The sequence below is a fragment of the Corvus moneduloides genome, chromosome 6 (genome assembly GCF_009650955.1).
Source record: "Corvus moneduloides isolate bCorMon1 chromosome 6, bCorMon1.pri, whole genome shotgun sequence".
NCBI lineage: Eukaryota > Metazoa > Chordata > Aves > Passeriformes > Corvidae > Corvus > Corvus moneduloides.
In genome coordinates, this window is record NC_045481.1 from 20,673,456 (window position 1) to 20,695,498 (window position 22,043).

A 22,043-nucleotide genomic window follows, 5' to 3' on the forward strand; every position below is an offset into this window, starting at 1 on the left:
ACAGATTTATCGCTTGAGGATTATCCTTGATTTCTTTCTCTGTTTTGTCTCTGAATTTGTATATAGTCTGCTGTTGCTTACTTGCAGCAGCTCAAAGCACCTTTTCTTCATCCCTGCAACTAACTCATGCTGGTTATTTTGCAACATAGTCATTTACTCTTACTGAACTCTTGCCATATTGCACTCTTTCTGTTCATAGAAAACAAGATTTCATGTATTTCTATTCTAGCAGGATACTAGGGCTATAGTAGGCTTTGCCCAGTTTTTTTCCCACTTGCATCAAGTTTAGCATCTTTCAAAGTTATACCCCTTTATGCTAAGCCTTTATGTAGTGTTTTATGTTATGTTGTTCTCTTCATTCCCTTAATGCTGGTCCTGTTTACATTGCCCATTTGCCAGGCTCTCAACATCCTCCTTGAGATTACTATCTCAACAATAACAATTTCTGCTGTCAAAACCTGTATTTGTTTCCAAGTGGATCTTTGAGCTATTTGTGGAAGAAGTCAGAAAATATTTTGTAGCTTTTGCTTTCGTTTCTTTTTTTTTTTTAATTGTCATCAGTTTGCTGACTATTTCTGATTACACATTTTTAATATTATGTTTTTAGGAAAACTTCCAGTTTTATGAAATTCAGGGCACTTCAGTTTTTTAGTCATCTTGTTTCGAGAATAATTCAAATACATCATCTTTCAAAACACAGAAACCCCACAGGTTTTACCAATTACAGTTCTACCAATGCATGTCATCTTTAACACTTCTATGAATAAAGTGTTTACCAAAGGTGACTTCAAATATTAAGTCATTGTTAATTTTGAGTTTAAAAGTATGTTTCAAATCCAGGGACAATGTTTTTGAAACTTTGTTAAAACTTATCTTCCATTTTTTACTTTTAACCCAGTAAAAATTTGCTTTTGTGATTTTTGTTTTGGATAATACAAATGACTTTGTATCTTCATATGATACAGAATATTGTACAAAAATTATGGACTGTAAGTAAAACTCTTTTTATGTAATTTAAATAAGTATTGCAGGGATTTAGTACAAATGAAGGTTTGCTTTAAATTTTGGATGAATAAAAATACTGTGTATATTATATCGCATTTTAAATAGGTGCTTATATGGATTAATTTGTGTCAAAATTAAATGTTAAAATACACTTTTATATTATGATTCATATGTTGCTTTTCTTTCTTCATCATCCTCTGAAATGAAAGCTTGAGCAGGAATTGGAGCAGTCCCGAAAAAAGTTGAGTGAATCTGAAGGCAGTAGAGAAGCTCTTTTGCATCAGGTAACTGCTTTGGTGTGGTAAAAATCCTAAAGTTTTCATATTAGATTGTGTCTGAGGTCTTTTTGTTTAATATTACTATCTCATACTCTGATAGCATTGTTTTATAAAGAAAAAAATGAGGTATAGGAAGATAGGTTTAAGTGTCTAAAATATGTGGACTGAGCTCATTATACTTTTTCTGCTTTCCAAACTTTTATGTGTATATGTTCATATATATTAATTATAGTAGTGGTAATAATGGTATGTTTTCAGTACATAAACACATTATGTGAAATTTCCTTTCATAGCATGCTTTAGAGCAACTTCTGTATTAGTAATCATTGTTCCGCAAAGTGCGTGCTATAATTGGTGAAATCAGATAAATCAATGACCTAGATGTATTTGCTATATTGTAACATGGAATAAGAATAAATAAACAAATACCTGAAAAACTATCTAAAGTGTGCTTCAAACAGTAGCTATTGATGTATCAATGATTAAATATAAAATTTGTAGGAATTTGGATTATTGCTTTAGAAAAAAAGTCCTTTCTCCTAAACATCCTTCTTTCAGAGGAGCTGGATAAAAAGACTGAAATAAGTAGGGAAGGGGAGGCAATTGGCATTCTCATCTTTTAGTTGTTTGACTTGGGTATCTAGCAGAAGTTTGAGTTAGCTATATTACTGTTTTGAATTTAAATCACTGGGCATGGAATATAGGGTAATATGAATTAGAGGTATTTTTCTTCAATTCAGCTTTAGCATGTTGGATTTTCTTTACTTTCCTGCATGTTGTCATCTTTGTAAGTGCTGTACTATATATGATAGGAAAGAAAAATGTGAAAAGCCCCAGTGTTTCTTATGAATAAATACATTGTATTTTTAAGGCACACAGTTTAAATAAAACATATTGTTTGTTAAATTTGTATAGACATTTTTACTAGCTATGTAAAGAGACAATTGCAACATATAATTTTTGGTCTAGAGAAATTAATGCTCATCTGTGGTCGACATAAATTAAAATATTTCCTTTAATTTTGAATAATCACTTTGTGGCCTGTAATTAGGAGGTAGTTTGTGTTTACCATCTGCAGTACTCTCAAGATTTATTTATAAATATTTTTTGTGTGTACTATTTTTTTTAGCGTTTAATACAAGTATGGTATTTACTTTTTTGTTCTGTTTTTCATTAAACATTTGATGCTTGTGCATATATTTTAGATTGAGGATCTTCGTTCCCAGCTTTTGAGAGCAGAAGAAGACCGTGTAGAATTGCAACATCAGCTTTCATATGCTGCTATGCATCGCCAGAGTTACCAGGATGTACAAGATGATGACAGGAGAATTAGAGCAGGTACAACTAACGTTTTGCACTAGAGGCCTGCAAACTAGTTAGTAGGCATGGACATTAACTTTATCTTAGAGTCACAGTGTAATTCTTCTATTATTTCAACAAGAACAGCCATTTAATTAATCAGATATAAGTTAATAAATATTGGCACCTGAATATTAACAGACAAATAGCAATGACAGTTAATTTATTATAAAATATTTTGATTTGCATGGTTAAAACAAATGAGACAATTTCAGCAAACTGAATAGTGTTTTTACAGAAGAAACACATTTGTATTATTTTTAAGTAATCATTTTCCAGAAAACTTGCATTTCAGTCCATTTGCAGTTTGAATTCTGCCATCTTGAAAATGATAACAAGAGTCATTGACTAGGTGGTTAATAAGGCTGATGATTTTCTGGTAGAATTTTCAAGCAGCATGTTCCTGAGTGGCTAAGAAAATTTTGATGATGCAGTCAGGGCTTCTGTTTGCGCTATGCTAGCGTTTTAGAGTTGGAATAGTTTCATTTAGAAGACAAATACTTTAAACTATTTCAAGATACGATTGCATATTAAATTACCACTTTAACAAGGTCTTCAATTAATTGTTAGTTATCTGTCTGTGTTTAAACTTTTCAAACATAATCAGAAAGACATTAGGGAAAGTCTTTCTCCTTATTAGCATAGAAATGTATTACTCAAGGTAATACAGGAATAATGACTCCAAGTCCAGTGTCTAGGGGAATGTTTAATCGGTTTGGCTAATGACGTATTTTTGTATTTTCGTACTTCAGCTTCTGAGTTATCTTGGGTTTTAAAATAGGACTCTGACTCTGTGTTTTACAAATCTCAGAACACTGGAAATTGACTGGATTTTTTTATGTGGCTTAGCTTCAGAAATGTAATGCAAAGTAATAATTTCAATAATTTTTCTCCAGTCATGCTAATGTATCTGCTTAAAAGTTAATTTATTTGAAACAATATGCCTTTCATGTTAATAAAAGCATGTTTTAATTTTCCTATTAGTCTTATAAATCGAAACAAGATGTAAAAATATGAAGAAAATAAAAATATACTGGAACTGTTAAGATTCAATAGCAAGTTATATAAATGTATGCACATGTTTCACCTTGCTGTGTAATTTCTGTTTCTTCAAAGATGCACGGGAAGAAGACAAATGGAGATTTTTTTTCTTTTGCCTCTAATAGTTGTTTATGACTAAAGACCTTTGAATTTCTGAGAGAATTTATAACTTACTCTTATCAAAACCTTTGGTTGTAGTTGCAGGATTCAGACATAAAATTCACAGATAATGTGACTTTCAAATTAGGAGGTATTACTCTGGTGAGATAAAATCTTGGCCTTGAAGCTGGTGGCCAAATCTCATTTACACCAGGACTTTCCCATTGTTTCTTCCATTCTATTTCATTTTATTCAGTTTTGTTGGGGCTTTGGTTGTTTTGTTGTTTTGGGGTTTTTTTTGAGGGGAGCAGGTGTGTCCAGGGGGAAAAGTGGAAAACCCCTATAAAATGACTGAAAAATACTGTTTAATTCAGTAAAATGCTATTAGGTTATGATTCAGGTATACCATTTTTCACAGATATTTTGGTCAAAATCAGCAGTTGTAGAGTAGCCTCAAGTAGAGAAGCAAATTGCCAAAAGTGAAATGAGATAAAATTAATTTATCACAAGCTGGTATTTCTACTGAGTCTGTTCCTCTGTTCTTGCTGTTTTACAGTAGCTGAAAAATATGAGAGAGAGAAGCAGGATCTAGAGAAACATATTTTGGAACTTAAAGCAAAGCTGAGTCATAATGCTGTAATGTCAGAGGTAGAGGAACTGAAGAGATGTATAGAGCGTAAGGACAAGGAGAAAGCACAGCTTGTAATGCACATACAGGTAAGTCGGGTTTTGTTGCTTTTTGTCAAGTGGCACTTTTTTGGTTTTTCAATAATTTCTCATCTGTTTAACATTAGGTGATAGATTAGGGATTAACCTTTAAAACTGAGTAACTGTTGTGCTCGTTGTTATTTATTGTGTAAATAACTTTGGAAAGGGATTTGAGTTTGCTGACTTTTTTTCTCTCCCGTGTAACACCAAAAAAGGTATTTGCTCTATTGCCCATGATTTCATGGTTTGGATTCCTTCTCTTTCCCATGTGGAAAGAAAAGTTGATCTGATTTTATCAGCACTTACCATTAATAATGGTTTTTGGAACTACTTTTATAAGGTAGTACTTCCTTATTCCCCATTCCATCATTCCTCAGAACTAAAGTTCAACTTTAAAAATTGAGATACCTTGTTCTATGAGAGAATGCAGTAGAGTAACAAGTGTAGATCACAACTTCTCTCTTTTTTGCAATTAGATGCAATATAATAATATAATCATAAGTATTAATAGTCTTCTTTATGGTAAGCACATACTGTTTAATGTGATTCTCTATGAAAAGGATAACAGCAGCCTTTTGTACTGGAATTTTAGTTTTGACCATAAAATGAGATCTAAGTAGGCAGTAGCATTCTTATTTAAGATGGGAAATTTCTGTATTTTTTGCTCCTGTCTAGATTTGTCATTGGTAGTAGTATGTCTAAACAGTATCAATTTTCTTCTGTCTTCCATGACTGTCAGGAGAAAAGAGTTTGTTAGCAAAACCATGTGCATTATTTCAGTAGTCAAGGACTTAACATTTTATTTTGCTTGTATTTTGGCATTCTGTAAGCAAGAAATTTAGTATTTATTTTCCTAGTGAAGGTACTTACCTTGAAATGATGTTGCATCGTGTTGGAAATTCAAATGTAGGAGTTTATTTTTTTGTCTTTTCATAGATTTACAGGACTATACTGTTCAGTTTACTTCTACTGCTCTTTTACCATGAAAACTTCTGTGCTGATTTAAATCAAACTAATACATCAAATTACATTTGGAAAAAAAAAGCCATGTCAAAATAAGTTCCTATGTGCTTTATGAAATTCGGTCATTGAATAGGTTTAAAAAGACCTAAAGTGTTTCTATAGGGGATAAGACGAACAGAACTCATTTCCTGGTGTCGATCAGCATTTGTATTTTAGCTGGTTAATACAACCCATGACTAACTGAAAACATTCTGGTATTTTGTTTGTTGTGCCTGAGAAACTAATTATTTTGGTGACATGAATTAATTGAATAAAAACCCACAGAAAAACAATTATTTTAAACTTCTGCTTGCAGAACATGCTTTCTTAAGGATCAGAATGATTTTATAATACTAATTTCCTGCTCTGAAAATACTCATTCAAGAGTGCTCAGTTGGGGTCATTGTCATTTCTCTGAGTTAGAAATCTTTGACTTCCCTCATTTTCTCAACAGAAAATACTTTGTACTTCTTATCTGCTTCCCACTGCCTTTCTCCTACAGGGGCAGTAACAGGAAAATAGCTAGTGTGTTTTTCTTTTAATGAGACATCAAGGAATGCAAGGATGTGAATTTCTAAACTTGTGTACTAACAAAGCATTTTGTCAAGCCTGTTCTAACAGCTGCTCCTATCAGATAGTCTGATTCGCAGTTGGAAGTGACCAGCCATGTTTGACTTGAGATCAATTTATCTTTGTTTAGTGGGGAGGATCTAACTGCACTTGCTTCTGATGTACATGTGATACTAGAAATTTCTTTTGATTTATTCAAATGTCATTGTTTGCAACAATTTGAGTTGTGTGTGTGTTGTACATTTAGCCCCCGACAGTTGCCATAAAATCACAATGTGATGTCAAATGGAGAGGATGAAAAAGGTTAAAACATATTCTTAAGCTCATGTTTAAAAGTGAGTTCAATCTTAAATTAATTTTTAAATTTAATATTTATTTCAGCTACTGTAGTTTATGTGAGGGTGCTGCTGTGAGATCTTGCAAATGTATACAACTATCTTAAATACATTTTTCTGCATGAAACCATAAAGATATGGGATTGTTATGGCTAACTATTAAGATTTAACTGTTATGACTAAGAAATAAAGTGCACAAGTTATAAAGATGCAATACCCTACTTTCTCCGTAAGTGTTTTTAGACTCTTATGCATATGAACTTGTTTGATTTACTAATTACTCTTCATTCGAATTTGGTGTTAGTAGTCTTACAGTATTGTCCAGTACAGCAGACAGTCAGTTTGTTAAAATATTTTAGTTTTTCTGAGAGAAAATTGATATGTTTATTTAATATTAGAATTCTTCAGTAATATAAATCTTTCAGTCTTATATCTCACTAAAATTTACTTTGACTTCTTCTACAAATTAAATTGTTAGCCAGTGATTGTCATTATGAGTCAATTCAGGTATTTGAAAATCAATAGGTAACACTTCTCTAAATTTAAAGATATTCTTACAAAATAGGAGAAATCAATACCTTTGCAGACCAGTCTGTATTGCCATGCCAGTGTTCAAATACTGAAACAGTGCTACAGGTGGGTTTACAATGTGCAGATACTGTTTGCTTTGATACACTTTCTCTCTAAAAACACATATCAACCTGAGAGGAAAAAAAAGGTGGTTTTGGTGTGTCTTGTATTTACATATGACATTATCTGTCAGAAAGAGTACCATGCTTTGGAAGAATACAGAGAAGGCATCACTTCAAGAAACTGATTTTGTGCAACATACTTTTTACTGAATCAGTGTACTTTTTGACTGGTTGAATGTATCTGTTTTTGATTTTTCAATTCACAAAATTTATGCTTGTATAAAAAATCTAAATCTTTGGTGTTAATGGTTCTTAGTGTTTAGATGCATTCAGATTGGCAAGAGATGCAGATCAGATAGGGATGAACGAAATATCTGAGGTCTGCATTTGGGAAAAATTAATAAGACGTAATTAGGCGCAATGATTAATTGGTGTAAACATTATCAGTGACAGTGGTATGATTATGTAGCATTACAGTCTGGTGCCTGTACTGCTGAGATGCAGGGCAGGTAAGAGAGGAGGGAGAAAAACACTTACAGATCTACTTTAGGTGATTAATATAATTAGTGTGGTGGGGTAAAATGTGACTTTCTGTATTCTTATCAGTATAGAATGTTTGCACATAACAGTGATATAGGGCATTAGTTGCATAACTTCTACCAAATGAGTGGTCCTCACTTGTGTTTTAAATGTTCACATGAGTTTTAAGGAATGTTGCACTGAATACACTATGTATTGTGTTTTCTTTTCTTAGAAGAAATTTGTTGTCCTAGAATGAATTTTGTTTTGCAGTTTGGGGTGGTTTTATTTTTAAACTAAGTGTCAAAAATGCAGGGCAAAAGTATGATATGTGCAGTTAAAACTAGGGACTAGAAAGTCCAAACTGCAGGAGTATCTGGAATGGTGGTAGAGTGACAGGTTTAGTGCCTCTAGTGATTAGTTTACACTTCAGATAAGTAAGTCGGCTATAACTGGGAAATGTTGGCCCCTTTCTCTCCTTCTATTTTCTTATGAAAACTGAAAGCTAGATTACATAGTGGGATATTGGATCTAGAGAAAACTAGACGTACAACTGTTTTATTTGAGGCAAATGTTGCATCTGTTCTTGAGTTTGTTAATCACTTCTGTTGTATGTTTTCCCTAGCCAGAGTCTCTCAGTTGAAACGTCTGTGGTGCTGTTACAGTCGAGGGCTGATGCAAACCTTCTAATCAATTTTGAAAATAATAGTTGCCTTCAGATCTCTGGAGCATTAATATGCTGTACTCCAGGATTTAGTAGCTAGTCTTAATGACAGTTTTTAATTTTTCCACAAAAGTATTAACCTTTTATAAAAACCTTCAGATATTAAAGCCAGGAGGAGAGTATTTGATATTATGTTTATGGTGAATGACTTGAGATGTTTATTCTAATACCTTCCCCTTGATTCTGTCAGCAGTGGAATTGTGAGAATGCAGCAATAAAACTAATTGGGTTAGAAAAATTGAGACCCAGACTTGTCTTGTGTAAAAAGTGAGGAGAGACAATGTGCTGCAATCAGTTTTTTCTGTAGTAATCGCAATGCAAAATAAGCTAACAATTGCTGTATACATACACAACATATTTTACCAACAAACTGTTCTGAATATCCCGGGTTGTTTCTGTCAGGAGAACCTCCATAATGGTGTAATGTATGTCACAAAATACTGTTACAGTTCGGTTGCTTCCAGAGATCCTCACTGAGTTCTCTGTGTGACTGACCTTGAGCCACCGAAGAAAGATAATGGATGCTCCTTGAAATCTGAAATCTTTAATCTATAAAGGCAGCATTTGTCATCTGTATAGAATTTTTTTTTGCAACCACAGGTGGTTAGTAATTTTCTACTTGGAAAATAAACTCAAGTGTCCAAGGAATGCAAATTATGCAAATTTTTTCTTCTATTTTTAATGAGTGCAACCTCCTGACAGTGCTTGTCCTTTCTCCTAGATTATCTCACCGTTAACTACAGTAACAAATACAAAAGAGAAAATTAGATTAATATTAAAACAAACAAACAAACAAAAAACTCCAAAAACTAACTCCCAAATACCCTACATCTCTATATTCTTGTCTCATAGAAATCCTTAAAATATTTATGTTCATAATTGCCTAGAAGGGTGATTCCAAGATAGGAATGTGAAAATTAGGATATATTATGTAAGGTCTAAAGAAAGCATCACTCTGCCAGATTCTCCCATCGTGGTGGGAAAGGGCATCCTGCAAGGCTTAGGGCACAGCTGTATGGGGTGGAACCCTTTTCAGTACATGCACAGTCATGGCTGTGACATTGAGCTCCTTGTCCAAACTTCAGTAATACAAAGCAGAAGAGGATATCTTCAGACAGTGTCTTAACAGTTGCTTATTTAGTGTTTTAAATGCCAGTAGTGCAAGCCCTTACAGATCAGACAGAATTTTGACAACTGCATCCATGTTAACACAGAGATACGCGTTTATCATACGTCAGCTAGGAATTCAAAAGTACAGATCAGAACATTTGGGACTCCTGTTACGATATAGATACAGAGTGTGGAGATACTTTCTCTATCCTCTTGTTTTGCAGGGTTGGCTGCATGAAATGTTGACTTGCTATGATGCTGTTTTCCACTTGATTTCAACTGTTGGGCCTGTGCTGGCTTAACTTTTCTAAGCAAAGTGCAAATTCTTTGCTAAGATTTATCTTATTTGCGCATACTGTAAAAAGAAAACATTAGAAGTCACATTTATATTGGTACATCCATGTCAAAATCCAATTTTCCTCTTCATGCAAATAGTTTGTGTTGATAAATTTGTTGTGCTTCAAGGTAAATATCTAAAACAAATGTTCCTCTTTTTTATTATACTGTAAATCAATAAATTGGAGATTGATTTACTTCTACACAATTAGATGAATGTTTACATTTAATTGAATATTGTTTTCTGTGTTTAAGCTTAGGCTCATAGTTCATTAAAATGTTTGTGGGGGCTGTAGTTCTGTTAATGAAGTGTGTACTCTGGGGAAATTATATATGAGCAACTATTTTTTAATGAGGCAGAGTTGAGTACTACATCACTTTAGTATGACATCCTCTATGGTGTCTCCAGGAAGACATGGAATGGGAAGTGATAACAGCATGTTATCATGACTGAAGGAATGATGACCCATTTTAGAAAATCTGTGGAATGGTAAATGTAATATCTGACTGTATTTTATTAGGCTATTTTTAACTTCTGCTATACTCAATTTAAATATTTATCTTTAAAGAAGTATTATAATCTGTTATCATTGGAAATTAAGCTTATTTTGATTAAAATTTTGCTAGTTGTATCTTGTGAGCTTGTTTTGATTGTCTTTTCAGCGCAGCAAATATTATCCTGAAGAGATTGATAGAATTTACTGCCTCCCAGGAGGTGTTGGCCTGGTTTGGATGGGAAAAAATAAAACAAAACAAACTAACAAACTGACAAGGAGAGAGCCCTTACCTTATCAACAAATCCAAGTCTCCCTCCTGCCCCCAACCTTGTGGAAGGATCTTTGTCTAAATAGTCATTCTATATCCATCTGTAAAGTTTCCAGTTCTTTCATAGGTAAAATACTTTTCCCTTGTCCATTCTGAATTGCAGGCTGTTTATTTCAGACTACATTCGCCATTTTTTCCAGTCATTCTGAAACCTAATCTTCTTCTCTAAAGTATTTCAATCCCCTGAGGCTCGATAATATGTTTGACTGACAATAGGTCAGGTCTATCAAATTCATCTTTTGTTAATGAAAAGACTGAATGGTATGAAAGCAGTCTAAATAGGCCCAAAATGCAGAATACTAATGTGAATGTCTGTGTGATGATCTTAGTAAAATACAATTTTGCTAGTGTATCTTCAAAAACTGATTTCTGAGCATGTCCTTCCAGAAGGTGTATGGACTATTTTTCCTGAGTTGCTTATGAGACTGTTCAGAGAAATGCAATTTGAGAAATGCAGCACTTTGTATTTTTAAAACGTGTGTTTTCAATTTAATTCATTATTGAAAGGCTTATATATGCCTGCTGCATTTTCAAACATCTTTTGCACTTTGGTCTAGAAACATTTACCAAGCTGCTGTATTCTCTTTGTATCCAGTGCTATCAAATACACCTTTATTTAGCACATTGCTTTCATAAATGCAACCAGCATAAAACTGGGTAACAGCTAACTCATATACTATAAATTATTGTGATTGTGGTGAATGCTGTTGTTTCTTTTCCAGTTCTCATTTTCTCTCATCTTTACATTAATCTCCTTATATCTTACTATTTGGTTTTATTTCTTTATGTAGAGTGTAATATATGGCCAGTGATTGATCTCAAACTTACAATACAGAAAAATAACAAGAACAACCAGAAGAGGAACAATTGCAGTAGTATGTATTTTATGTCTTGCATTGAAATTCTTTACCATTCCAGAGGCAGAGATTCTCTGGGCTAACAGGGCTTTCCTTGATAGTCAAGCAGATTTTTTGCACTGTTCATATTTTAGATAGAAATGTGATTTAATGTTGCTATATGTTGTTTGATAAGGTTTCATATTGCATATCTTTAGAGAATGTTCGTATTTTGCTATGATGATTCCAGGTGTTAACATCTGACCTGGAAGACAGGGAGAAGCAGCAGGAAAAAATGCTGGACCAGCTAAAGGAGATACAGAATTGCTACAAGGCTTGTGAGAATGGACGTAGACAAACTGAACTCCAGTCTGCTGAGTTAGCTCAACAGGTTGAAGAGAGTACCAAGGAAGCAGAACGGTATCTCACTGAATACAAGCATTCAGAAGCACTCAGGCTGGAGACTGAGAAAAAAAGAGAAGATTTGAAGGTGAGAGCACAGGAAACTATCCGCCAGTGGAAACTGAAGTGTAAGAAACTGAATCGTGAGATAGAAAAACAAAATCAAACTATCAGTGAACTGGTGGACAAGAAAAGTCAGGTAAGATTGGTTGATTTTTTTTTGGTACCCTTTCCCTTTGTTTTAGAAATGAAGAGAAGGATCTTATTTATGCAAACTGTGACTTAAACTGCTTTCTGCCTTAACTTCTGGACCTCTTCTGTATAATTTTCAGAACTTTTTCTTTGAAAAATCAATTTGAAAATTGATTGTGTAGAATTTCTGGGTTTTTCATTTGTCTTTGTTCAGTATGGCAGATCACTTATTCCTCTCTTTTTCCTCCTCTAAAGTTTCTCAGGAAAAAACATGGGTTTTTTGATTTTTGACTTAGAAGAATTCCCTTATTTGTTCAGCTGCTGACACTGTTTTAAAGACAAGCACTCACATCAATGCTAATGCTTATCATCCTGTATCAGAATAATGGTAGAAGCCATCATTCTGTTGGCAATGAGTCTGTGGGTCTGTATTTTCCAGTGGCTGAGTAAAAAGTTGCTTGTTCTTATAGTGGCTAATATAGTGCTAGACTGTATGCTGTGAGCTTTTATCTTAACTTACATGCTCTGCTGGTGCAGTCTGTCGTATTGCTTTTGTTTTTTAGTGCTATACTCTCTTTTCACATATTTTCTCATGGCTTTTATCCAGTTTAGTTTACTAAATCTGATGGGCTTGAGATGGCTCCATCCTCTGCTTTGTCTTACTCGAAGATTGAGGTTTTCAAGGGCTATATGGGATGCAGTGTGGGATGTCTATTAATCCTGTGTTGTTTCTGATCCTGTATTCCGTTCTGAGATTGGTACATGAATGCAACCATGGTCAAAGCACAGGAGAAGTCAGAATTGGGTTATTACTGAGTTGAAATTAATAAACTCTAGTAAATCTAAACTGTGATTCCTTGGTTTGCTGTTTATCTCCTGAGTTGCCTATCATATTCCTTACTTTTTATTATTATTTCCTCTATCCATGCTCCAACAATTCATTCTATAGTAATCTTGGTTAGCCCTATGGTTGTCTGGGGGAATAAGATTCTCAAACATTTAAGAAGCTGGTCACCTCTTGCCTAAGAAAATGGAGGTTGTAAGGAAAGGAAGAATACCTGAACCATTTTGAAATCATATGTGTCTATCAAATGGACAAATAAGCAAAAAGTAAAGGCGAGTTGTGAATAAGCAGCAGTAGATCCCAAAAAGGTTCTGAAGTCACTGTTCATGTAAGCACATAGGTCTTTGTAGAGGCACTTGATAGCACTGTCTGCACTGAAATTTTCTTTGTTACATGAGACTCCTTGACTTGGATTTTACCACTTTTTATGTGACAAATATATTCACGTGCTAAATGCAGTGCTTAAACTTTGTCTTAAGCTCCATTTAAGAAATACCGTCAGTATTTTTTCTTACTTTTAAAGTCATCACCATCCTGCCAACGAGTTTGAGGTAATTGTCACTGGTGAAGAAAGTTTCTTTATTTGAAGATATGCAATATCAAATAAACTGTGTGTCATTGTGAAGGAGAAAAAAGTACAGACGATATTTCATGTTCTCAGTATAAAGTTGGAAACAGTTTACATACAGGAATATAATCAATCTAGCTGCAGTATTTAGTATAAACTTGAGGTAACTGGATGAACATAATTTAACTAGCTTTGAAATATACAGACAACATCTGAGACAAGATTCTGTAAAAATAATAAAGAAAAGGAAAAAATGGCAGTCTGTTGTCTTTGATTTCTGTTAGAGGACTTCAAAGGGTTGATGGAAAACTTTCAAAATTGGATTGCAATCATACCTTGCAATTACGAAATTTTTGAAATATTTGCAGACAATGGATGGGCTATAGAGAGATTGTTTAGGTTTCATTCTTTTGGAGTTACTGGGATAATTTAGTTAAAGTTTTGCCCATGTGGTTGTCCTTAATACTGTTTGAAAGTGGAGTTTCTAACATCTTGTGCCTTTTGAAATATATTTTCTTTTAAGTATGTAATGTAGAAAACATACTCAAAGCAAGTAACTTGCGGGTTTTAGTTTGAAATTTTTCTGGAGTTTTGGTTTTGGTGGTTTTTTGGGTTTTGGGTTTTTTTAGCCAAATCCTTCAAGTAGAATTACAAGATAGGTTTAGGAAGGTCTTTTTGTTTGGTAGGTTTTTTTCTGAAAAAACCCATGATGGTCATCAGTCCATGTCCTCAATTTTTTATTTTTGTATTTTGCTTTGCATTGCTTATTCTTGATGTAATTGCAAATAGTTTTATTTTTAAGTGCACACTTTTTAACCTGATTGCCTTTTTGTTCTGAATTATTTCAAATAATTTTGCTATATCCATAAGAAATGTGCATTCCTTGTTGAATTGGTGAAAATTCTCAGTAAAATTTAGTATCAAATTTATTAAGTCACTTTAAAGAATCTGATATATCCGAACAGATTGCCCAAACAGATTGCATAGTCTCTCTCACTGGAGATATTCAAGAACCATGTGGATATAATCCTGTGCCTGTGCTCTAGGATAAGTCTGCTTGACCAGGAAGGTTAGACCAGATGACCCACTGCAGTCCTTTAAAGCTTACACATTCTGTGATTCTGTGGTATTTTTAACATGAAATATATCAATGTTGGAAAAAACACCCAAACCCTTAAGATCCTTAGGAAAATAGTGGAATTTTTATTACATTTGACTGATTTTTATTTGGGAGATGATGTCATTATTTCTTGGCTTTGATGCATATGTGAACCAAGCTTTTAACTGCTGTTAATTCATCTACTGTGCATAATTTCAAAAATAAGTTAAAGCTGGTATACTTCATATGTAGTATTTTAGAAAATAAACAAAATAAATCAGCATATGGAGTGGACTGTGAGTAAGGTGTATGTGTCCAATAGTCCTGCCTGTATGCTGCTGCATTGCTCTATTACCTTATTTTCTCCATCTTGCTATTTGGAGGAACCAATAAAGAGACACTTCTCAGTCTGCAAAGAGAGAGTGTGAGAAGCAGAGAATTAACCAAAACTATCCCTACTTAGAAGGCTAGATAATTTAAGGACAAGGCCAAGTTTGAGATTGCACATGATCTGTGTGTAAATTTAAAGAAACACTGAATACATTTGAACTAAGTTCATAGCAAGCAAAAATTTTGTATTTTCACATACATATGTTAGTTGTTCCATAGACATTCCTAATGTCTAAGGCCATCTTACAACAATTACCTTTAATTACTTCAGATCACAGTGGATTTTTTCCTTCTTTCCTAGGCCCTTAAAGAAAAAGATGATCTGAAAAGTCAGCTTCTCTCAGCTATAAACCAAATAGAAAACCTACGGAAAGAGCTGAATGATGTGCTTACAAAGAGAGCCCAGCAGGAAGAACTCCTCCATTGTAAAGAGGTAAAACTGAATGAAATGGAGTCACACCAGGGATCTCTTGAAGAAGAGATTGAAGAAGTTCAAGGTACTGTAAAAAAATTGGAGAATGAGTTGAAAAAGCAGGTCTTTCTACAAAATCAAATGCAAGCCGAGAAGGAACACTTGAAGACAGAACTTGAAACTATTAACTTGTTCCATAAAAAAGACCAAGAACGGCTGCTAGAAATGCAAGCAGATGTAAAAAATTTAAGTGCTGTACGTGTGGAACTAACAAACAGAATAGCAGAAGAGGAGAAAGCCAAAAAGGAATTACTTAAGAGCCTCTCAGACCTCCAGAAACAGCAGGAATCTAGTCATGAAGAGATGACTTCAGCTAACAGGCAGCTGAAGATGGAAAGAGAGGTTCACCAACAGGAGCTGGCAGATCTTAGATCAGAATTACAAAATGTGAAAATCAAACATGAACAAAATGTTCAAGAACTCATGAAACTCCTTAAACAAGAAAAAGATGATGCAGAGGCTAAGATTAGAATGCTAAAGGTACTTATGAAGAATTCCATTGTCAGACTTCTCCCCTCCTCCCACATAGCCCACACACAGCCCCTGCCATTGAATGATGAAAGTAATAAAGCATGGGCTTTAAAGCACTTAACACACATGTTTTTGCAGGCCATTGTAAAAGTTTAAAGTTCAGAGTAAATAATGTAACAGTACCAGTTTTAGGTCAAAATCTTAGTTCAAAAGTAGTAAAATAGATATGTCTATGATCAGAATAAAAGGAAATATATGAAGCTGTAATGTTCTAATACGGCAATCAGATGAAGTGCCAGGTGACTGGAAACAGGGAAGCGTTGTACCCATCTTCTAAAAGGGTAGGAAGGAGGACTGTGGCAGCTACTGACCTGTCAGTCTCATCTCTGCTCCTGGGAAGATCATGGAGCAAATCCTTTTAGAAGCTAGTCTTAAGGCACATGGAGGACAGGGAGGTGATTTGGAACAGCGAGCACAGCTTCACCAATGGCAAGTCCTGTCTGACCAGCCCAGTGGCCTTCTCTGATAGAGTGACCACATCTGGGGACAATGGAAGTGCTACAGATGTCATTTATCTGGACTTCTGTAAAGCCTTGGATGTGATACCCCACAACATCCTTCTCTCTAAACTGGAGAGAGATGGATTTGATAGGTGCACTGTTAAATAGATAAGAAAGTGGCTGAATGGTCACATTCAGAGGGTTTTGGTCAACAGTTCAGAGTCCGTATGGAGTCCCAATGTACAGCAGTGATGAGTGGTGTCCCTCAGGGATCTCTGTTGGGACTAGTGTTTAGTTATTTAATGTATCATTCATGGCTTAATAATTGACAGTTGACAGAAACCTTTAAGTGAAGATAGCAATAAAAAAACCCCTAGGTGGTCCTTAGTAGAAGGATCATTAAGATTAAATATTTTGACAGCAGTGCTTAACACTGGGGACTTAATTTTTAGTGTGTATAGCATTATTTAACTGGTCTGTCCAAATGTGTTTTTTTCTTTGGTAATGACACTGAGATTAAGAGTGTATATTTGATATAAAGTGGAGAGAAGGAAAGTGTATTCTGGATGCTGGTAAGAAAAAAATAAGTTGATTGTGACTGTGTTCTTCTATGAAATGGCAAATCCTACAGTTAGGACCTTTTTATTGTTACTGATTGTTGAACCTAGATGGAGTATTAAAAAAATTCACTTCCATTATTTCATTTACAGTTCCATGACTTTCCCAGAATCCTAAATCTACATATATTTTTTAAGAGTGGAAGGCTTGAGGGAGGTGAATTTTCTAAGATATTAGGGTATGCAACTGTTTTAGAAGTATACAAAATGATAGTGCACAAGATTCTCTTGACTGAGTGACTGTAAATGAAACAAAATAGGAAATCATATCCATCTCTAGGAAGATCTGATGAGAACATGTCATCCTGCAGGTGATTTGGTTACTTTTTGTCTGAACTCATCATTACATTGCATTTGGAGTTCAATTTTATGGAAATACTTTTCTTCCAAATTAAGGTAAATTTAACATGAATTTTATCCTTTTTTTTTTTTTTTTTTTTTTAAATTTAGTGTTAGCGTAGCGTTTAGGGAAATCCAACAGAAAACGTTGGGGTTTTTTAAACCTTTTTTTTTTTTTCAGGCTGCCAAGCTTGTGTCTAGCAACCAGTTGTCTTTTAATGTTACAGTAATAACTGACCTTATTTATGTCTCAGCTGCGTCCAACCTTTGTAACTGTTTTTGGAAAGGAATATACATATCCTGTCCAAAGATAGTTAAAGCTTTAAAAATAAAGGTCAGTTGAGAGAGACTTGAGGAGTAAAGGGAAATTTAATGTATTTGTAGGATCCAAAGCCTTAAACTTAAAAGAGGATGCATTTATGAGTTACTTCCAGGAAATCAAGGGTGCAGAGTCCTGTGTTTAGAGGACTAACTGCTGCATAGATTGTAAAAAGGAGTGACTTTCGATTTTTGTTGTTCTTTCCTCCCTTGCCTCACTTTTGCCTGGTTTTCTGTAGTGTGGCACTGGATTGAAAATTTATTAGGTAATTAAGGATTTTGTGGGATGGTAAGGAAGGTACCATAAAAATACTGTATGATGGAATAGAACTGGAGAAGAACGTAGAGTTTTTGAGGTAGCAGTGTTAAGGAGGATCTTACTGTCTCATTACAGAGATTCTGATACTTAAACTTTTAATTTGGTTTCTTCTAGAACATCCTAAATGATTCCCAACCAATACCTCTATGATGTCTTATTTGTTATTTAAAATTGTAGATACATTAGTCATAGGAATTCAAGTGGTTTGCTTAGTGGTCCCCATTCAGCTATATGCTCAGAAGCTATGGATCTGTCCCCTAATTCTAATACATACCCTCATTTGCTTTAAAAACATGCTTCTTTTCTTAGAATGATGATGTACAAAATGTCCTAATTCCTGACAGTATGGAAGTATTTGAAGTATTAATCTTTAATCTAAGGTTATATAGAGATATGTATCTATACGTATAAAATTGTTTATATGTGTGTATTTATTTTTTAATTGTTTTCTACACATTTTCCAATTGTGCCATCCTTCTTTTCCTGAAGATTGTTAAATGTTGAAATTGGGTTCAATAAAGATCAGTTAAATTACAGTCATATCTGCCTTGTCCGTACTGAAAATTAGTAAGTATTAACTTTCTCTTTTGTGTCTCAAGGGTAATATAGGTGAGGGATTTTTTTTCTTTGATTGTCTCCATCTACAGGTATTATAATGCAATTACCTTTAGTAGGAACTGAGAAGTTGATTTTTATAAGCATATTCACAGAAAATGTTTTGGGCATTGCAGGCTTGTCTTTGTGGTCATAAGTCTTTGTAGACTGTGGATGCCAAAGTTCTTTCTAAAATTGTCCCCTGGAAGGGTTTTTGTAATCCCTTTAGTGTCTAAATTAGTGTCTACATTTAGTGTTTAAATTAACTCATAAAACTTCTCTTCTTGCCCTTCTTCCTTACAGAAGTTATATCTATATTGTAATTGGGAAATAGAATTTTTGCTTTTCCTCAGAAGGAAATTTACTTTGCAGATTTATTTTTGTGTTTAACTGCATCCCACAATTCATCTAATAGGAAACTGGTTTTGAGTAATGTGTGTGTTAATTTGCTTCTTTGTTGTATTCTTTTTTAAATTCTAGATACTGTAGAGCATTTCTCAAATCTTTAATTTTCAGTCAGTCATTTTTTTCTTCATTTTTCTGTGTTTTCTTCATTTTTCTCTGCAATGTTTTCATGAGTAGCATTAATCGCACAAAATAGTAGCACTAAACCCACACAATTACAGAACTTAAAAGTACTAAGTCTTTGCAGTTGTTTCCTTCCAAATATAAATTTAATATTAGTTCCTGAAATTAAATGATAGTTTTAGACTTTCTGATTCCAAATTATTTCAGTAATGGAAAAGTTGCATAAATACTAGGCTTCTCAGGATGATGTAAGCTGATGAGTGTAGCAGAGTTGAAATTCAGAATCTGAGACTTCTATTTTCTGCTTTTAAGCACTGTATGGTTCTTCTACTCTGTGATGCATGTTTTCCGTGTTCAGATAAGTGATTGCACTTAGTATAACTTAACTCAATTTGATTTTTTACATTTACCATTTGGCAATAGCGTTCCACTGATTTAAAACTTCAGAGTTTGTGTGTGTTTTAAAATAACCAGTACAGTGACTTTGTAATCTGTTTTCCCTTTACCATCAGATGGAACTTTTAGAAGAGAAAAACATAGTTAAGACTCAGTCTCGACAACTGGAAAAAATAAAAGTTGAGTGTGATAAATTGTCAGAAGAATTAACCCAAAATGAAGAAGAAAATATAAAACTAAAATGGAAATGTGAGTCTGTAAAACAAGAACTGGAGAAAAAGGTAAAATTAACTTATTTTAACCATGATTTGTTTCTCTGCTGATAATACCTAAAATAAATGATGGATTATAGAAATAGATGGTAAACCTAAAAAAACCCAGCATGTATGTATTAAAGCATATACCCTGTCATACCATAGTACACAGTTTCTGTATAAATGAAAGAAGACAAAAGTGCTTTGGCTGAGTTATGAACTGTAGCCCTCCAAAGATTTGCTAATATTATTTAGGACTAGAAATATAAATCCTGTTGCTTGCCTGATCTCTAATATAGGTAACTAACAAATGTTTAACCAACCACTTCTAGTTTTCTTCATATTTTTCTTCAAGAAGCAGTGGAGCTCTGAATAATTTAGACGTAATTTGAAGGAGATATGCAACGTAAGCATAGTAAAAGAAATTCTAACTAATGTTGGGGTGGAGGACTTTTTGTGTTTTGGGGGTTTTTTTGATAGTATGGAGATTGTTTAGCAAGCTAAAGAAATGCCAGGTTTAACATTTTTCTATCAGGAAGTGGTTTAGAAGTTCAACTTGTCAGACTAATAAAGAGTATCTGAAATGAGAATTCAAAATGCGTTTTTTCTATGTTGGCATTTTAGTTCTAGAATATCTATTATTAAGAAAACATGTTTATAGGGGCGTACATAGGCTTCTGTAGTCTGTTGTGACCTAGCTCCAACCTTAATGTTGGGAAGACGCTGTTTTTAGACCAAAATAATCTTTTATCTCTAAATTGAAAAAGATCAGAGGAGTTTTTAAGCATGCAATCCCGTGGTCTCAACTTTTGAAGGTAAATGCAGATGGAGACTTCTACTAGATTGCATTAATGGTTAACTTAAGAGAATATTTGCTATTGTGGTTTCGTGGCTTGTCAAAAGGGGTGTTAGGATGGGGGAAATAATATTACCTTTTGAGAAATTTCATACTAGCATAGAGTTGTGGCAATGCAGCAGAAGCTTATTGTGTTACAAAATACTTCCTTTTCCATGCTTTTAATACTTCTAATATCATTCTGTTCTTAATGCAAATACTAATTCAAAGAAGCATAGGTATTATAGCTACCTTGGATTTTTTTTTTCATGAAAGATGGAGGAGCAGAGAATAATGGTAAAGTGATTGGTTTCTTTCCTTTTCCTTCTGCACTTCTGAGTCATTAGTGACTTTGATTCTCCTGTGGGCTCTGGGTGTAGAATGTTAAGGAATGTTAGCACACTCAGAAAATCAGGCAGATAAATAAATAAATTTACATATTCTGTTTTAGTCATGGTCTTTGGGAATGAACTTTGACATGTGATGGACTGCGTTCAGTGAATAGTGAGATAACCGAACACTGATACTGGAAATATATACAATGCAATCTTATTACTTTCAGAATACTTACCTAGGTCAAAACTGTTCAGCTCCCGTCTTTATAGTACAGAAATACTGGAACCTGTCCATCTGTAAAAATCTTACGATTTCTTCAGTTTGGAATAACTGCCGTCTAACTCAAGTATTTTTTGTATTAATTAAATGAAAAAAATCAGACTGCTTATCAAGTGTGAGTGTCTCACATTTGTAGGTCACCTATATTAAAAACACCTATTTCGCTAATAGAAGTAACACCTATACATATATATGTATACAACCTCCTGAAAGGAGGTAGCAAGGTGGGTATTGGTCTCTTCTCCCGATTAGCAAGTGGTAGGACAAAAGCAAATAGCCTTAAGCTGTATCAGGGGAGATTTAGTTTGGATATTAGGAAAAATTTGTTCACACGTTGGAACAGGCTGCCCAGGGGAAGTGGTTGAGTTGCCACCTCTGGAGGTGTTCAAAAGACATGTAGATGTGGTGATGTTCAGGGACATGGTTTAGTGGTGGACTTGGCAGTGTGGGGTTTGCAGTTGGACTCTTAAGATCGTGGAGTCCTTTTCCAACATAGATGATTCTATGATTCCATGTATATCCCATTCATGGAACTTGTGTTAGACATTACCTAACTCCACGCTGGTGTCTCATAAGAGCAATGTATGCAGATTTCCATCAAATACACTTCAAACAGTTGTACCTTGTCATTGTGGAGGTAATAATTATTAATAAAAATTAATAAATAAAATTAATAAAAATTAATTAATAAAAATTAATAAATTTTTGAAATTCTTGCTTTTCTCACCATTCTTGGTGCAACTTGCATGCATTGGAATGTGCCTGTTAAAGTGTTCACCCTTCGCTGCATTACATCCTCCTGATCTCAGCAGCAGACAGGTGTGTTTCAATTTCACTTACTTTCACAAGATAGGTTTTTCTATATTAATTATGATGCATAATTCAATATTTTGCGTAATCCAGCAGCAGTT

The 22,043-nt window shown here is 34.1% G+C and overlaps 1 protein-coding gene across 4 annotated transcripts in view; it reads left to right on the forward strand.

Annotated features, from left to right (window-relative positions):
* CEP128 (centrosomal protein 128) overlaps window positions 1-22,043 on the forward strand; it is a 115,590-nt gene that overhangs the window by 24,895 nt on the left and 68,652 nt on the right. For all 4 annotated transcript variants that reach the window (XM_032112431.1, XM_032112432.1, XM_032112434.1 and 1 more), the window contains 6 exons: window positions 1,215-1,289; window positions 2,489-2,621; window positions 4,339-4,499; window positions 11,630-11,980; window positions 15,176-15,826; window positions 19,545-19,709. In XM_032112431.1, the coding sequence (XP_031968322.1) occupies window positions 1,215-1,289; window positions 2,489-2,621; window positions 4,339-4,499; window positions 11,630-11,980; window positions 15,176-15,826; window positions 19,545-19,709 (1,536 nt within the window). The remainder of the gene's footprint in view (window positions 1-1,214; window positions 1,290-2,488; window positions 2,622-4,338; window positions 4,500-11,629; window positions 11,981-15,175; window positions 15,827-19,544; window positions 19,710-22,043) is intronic.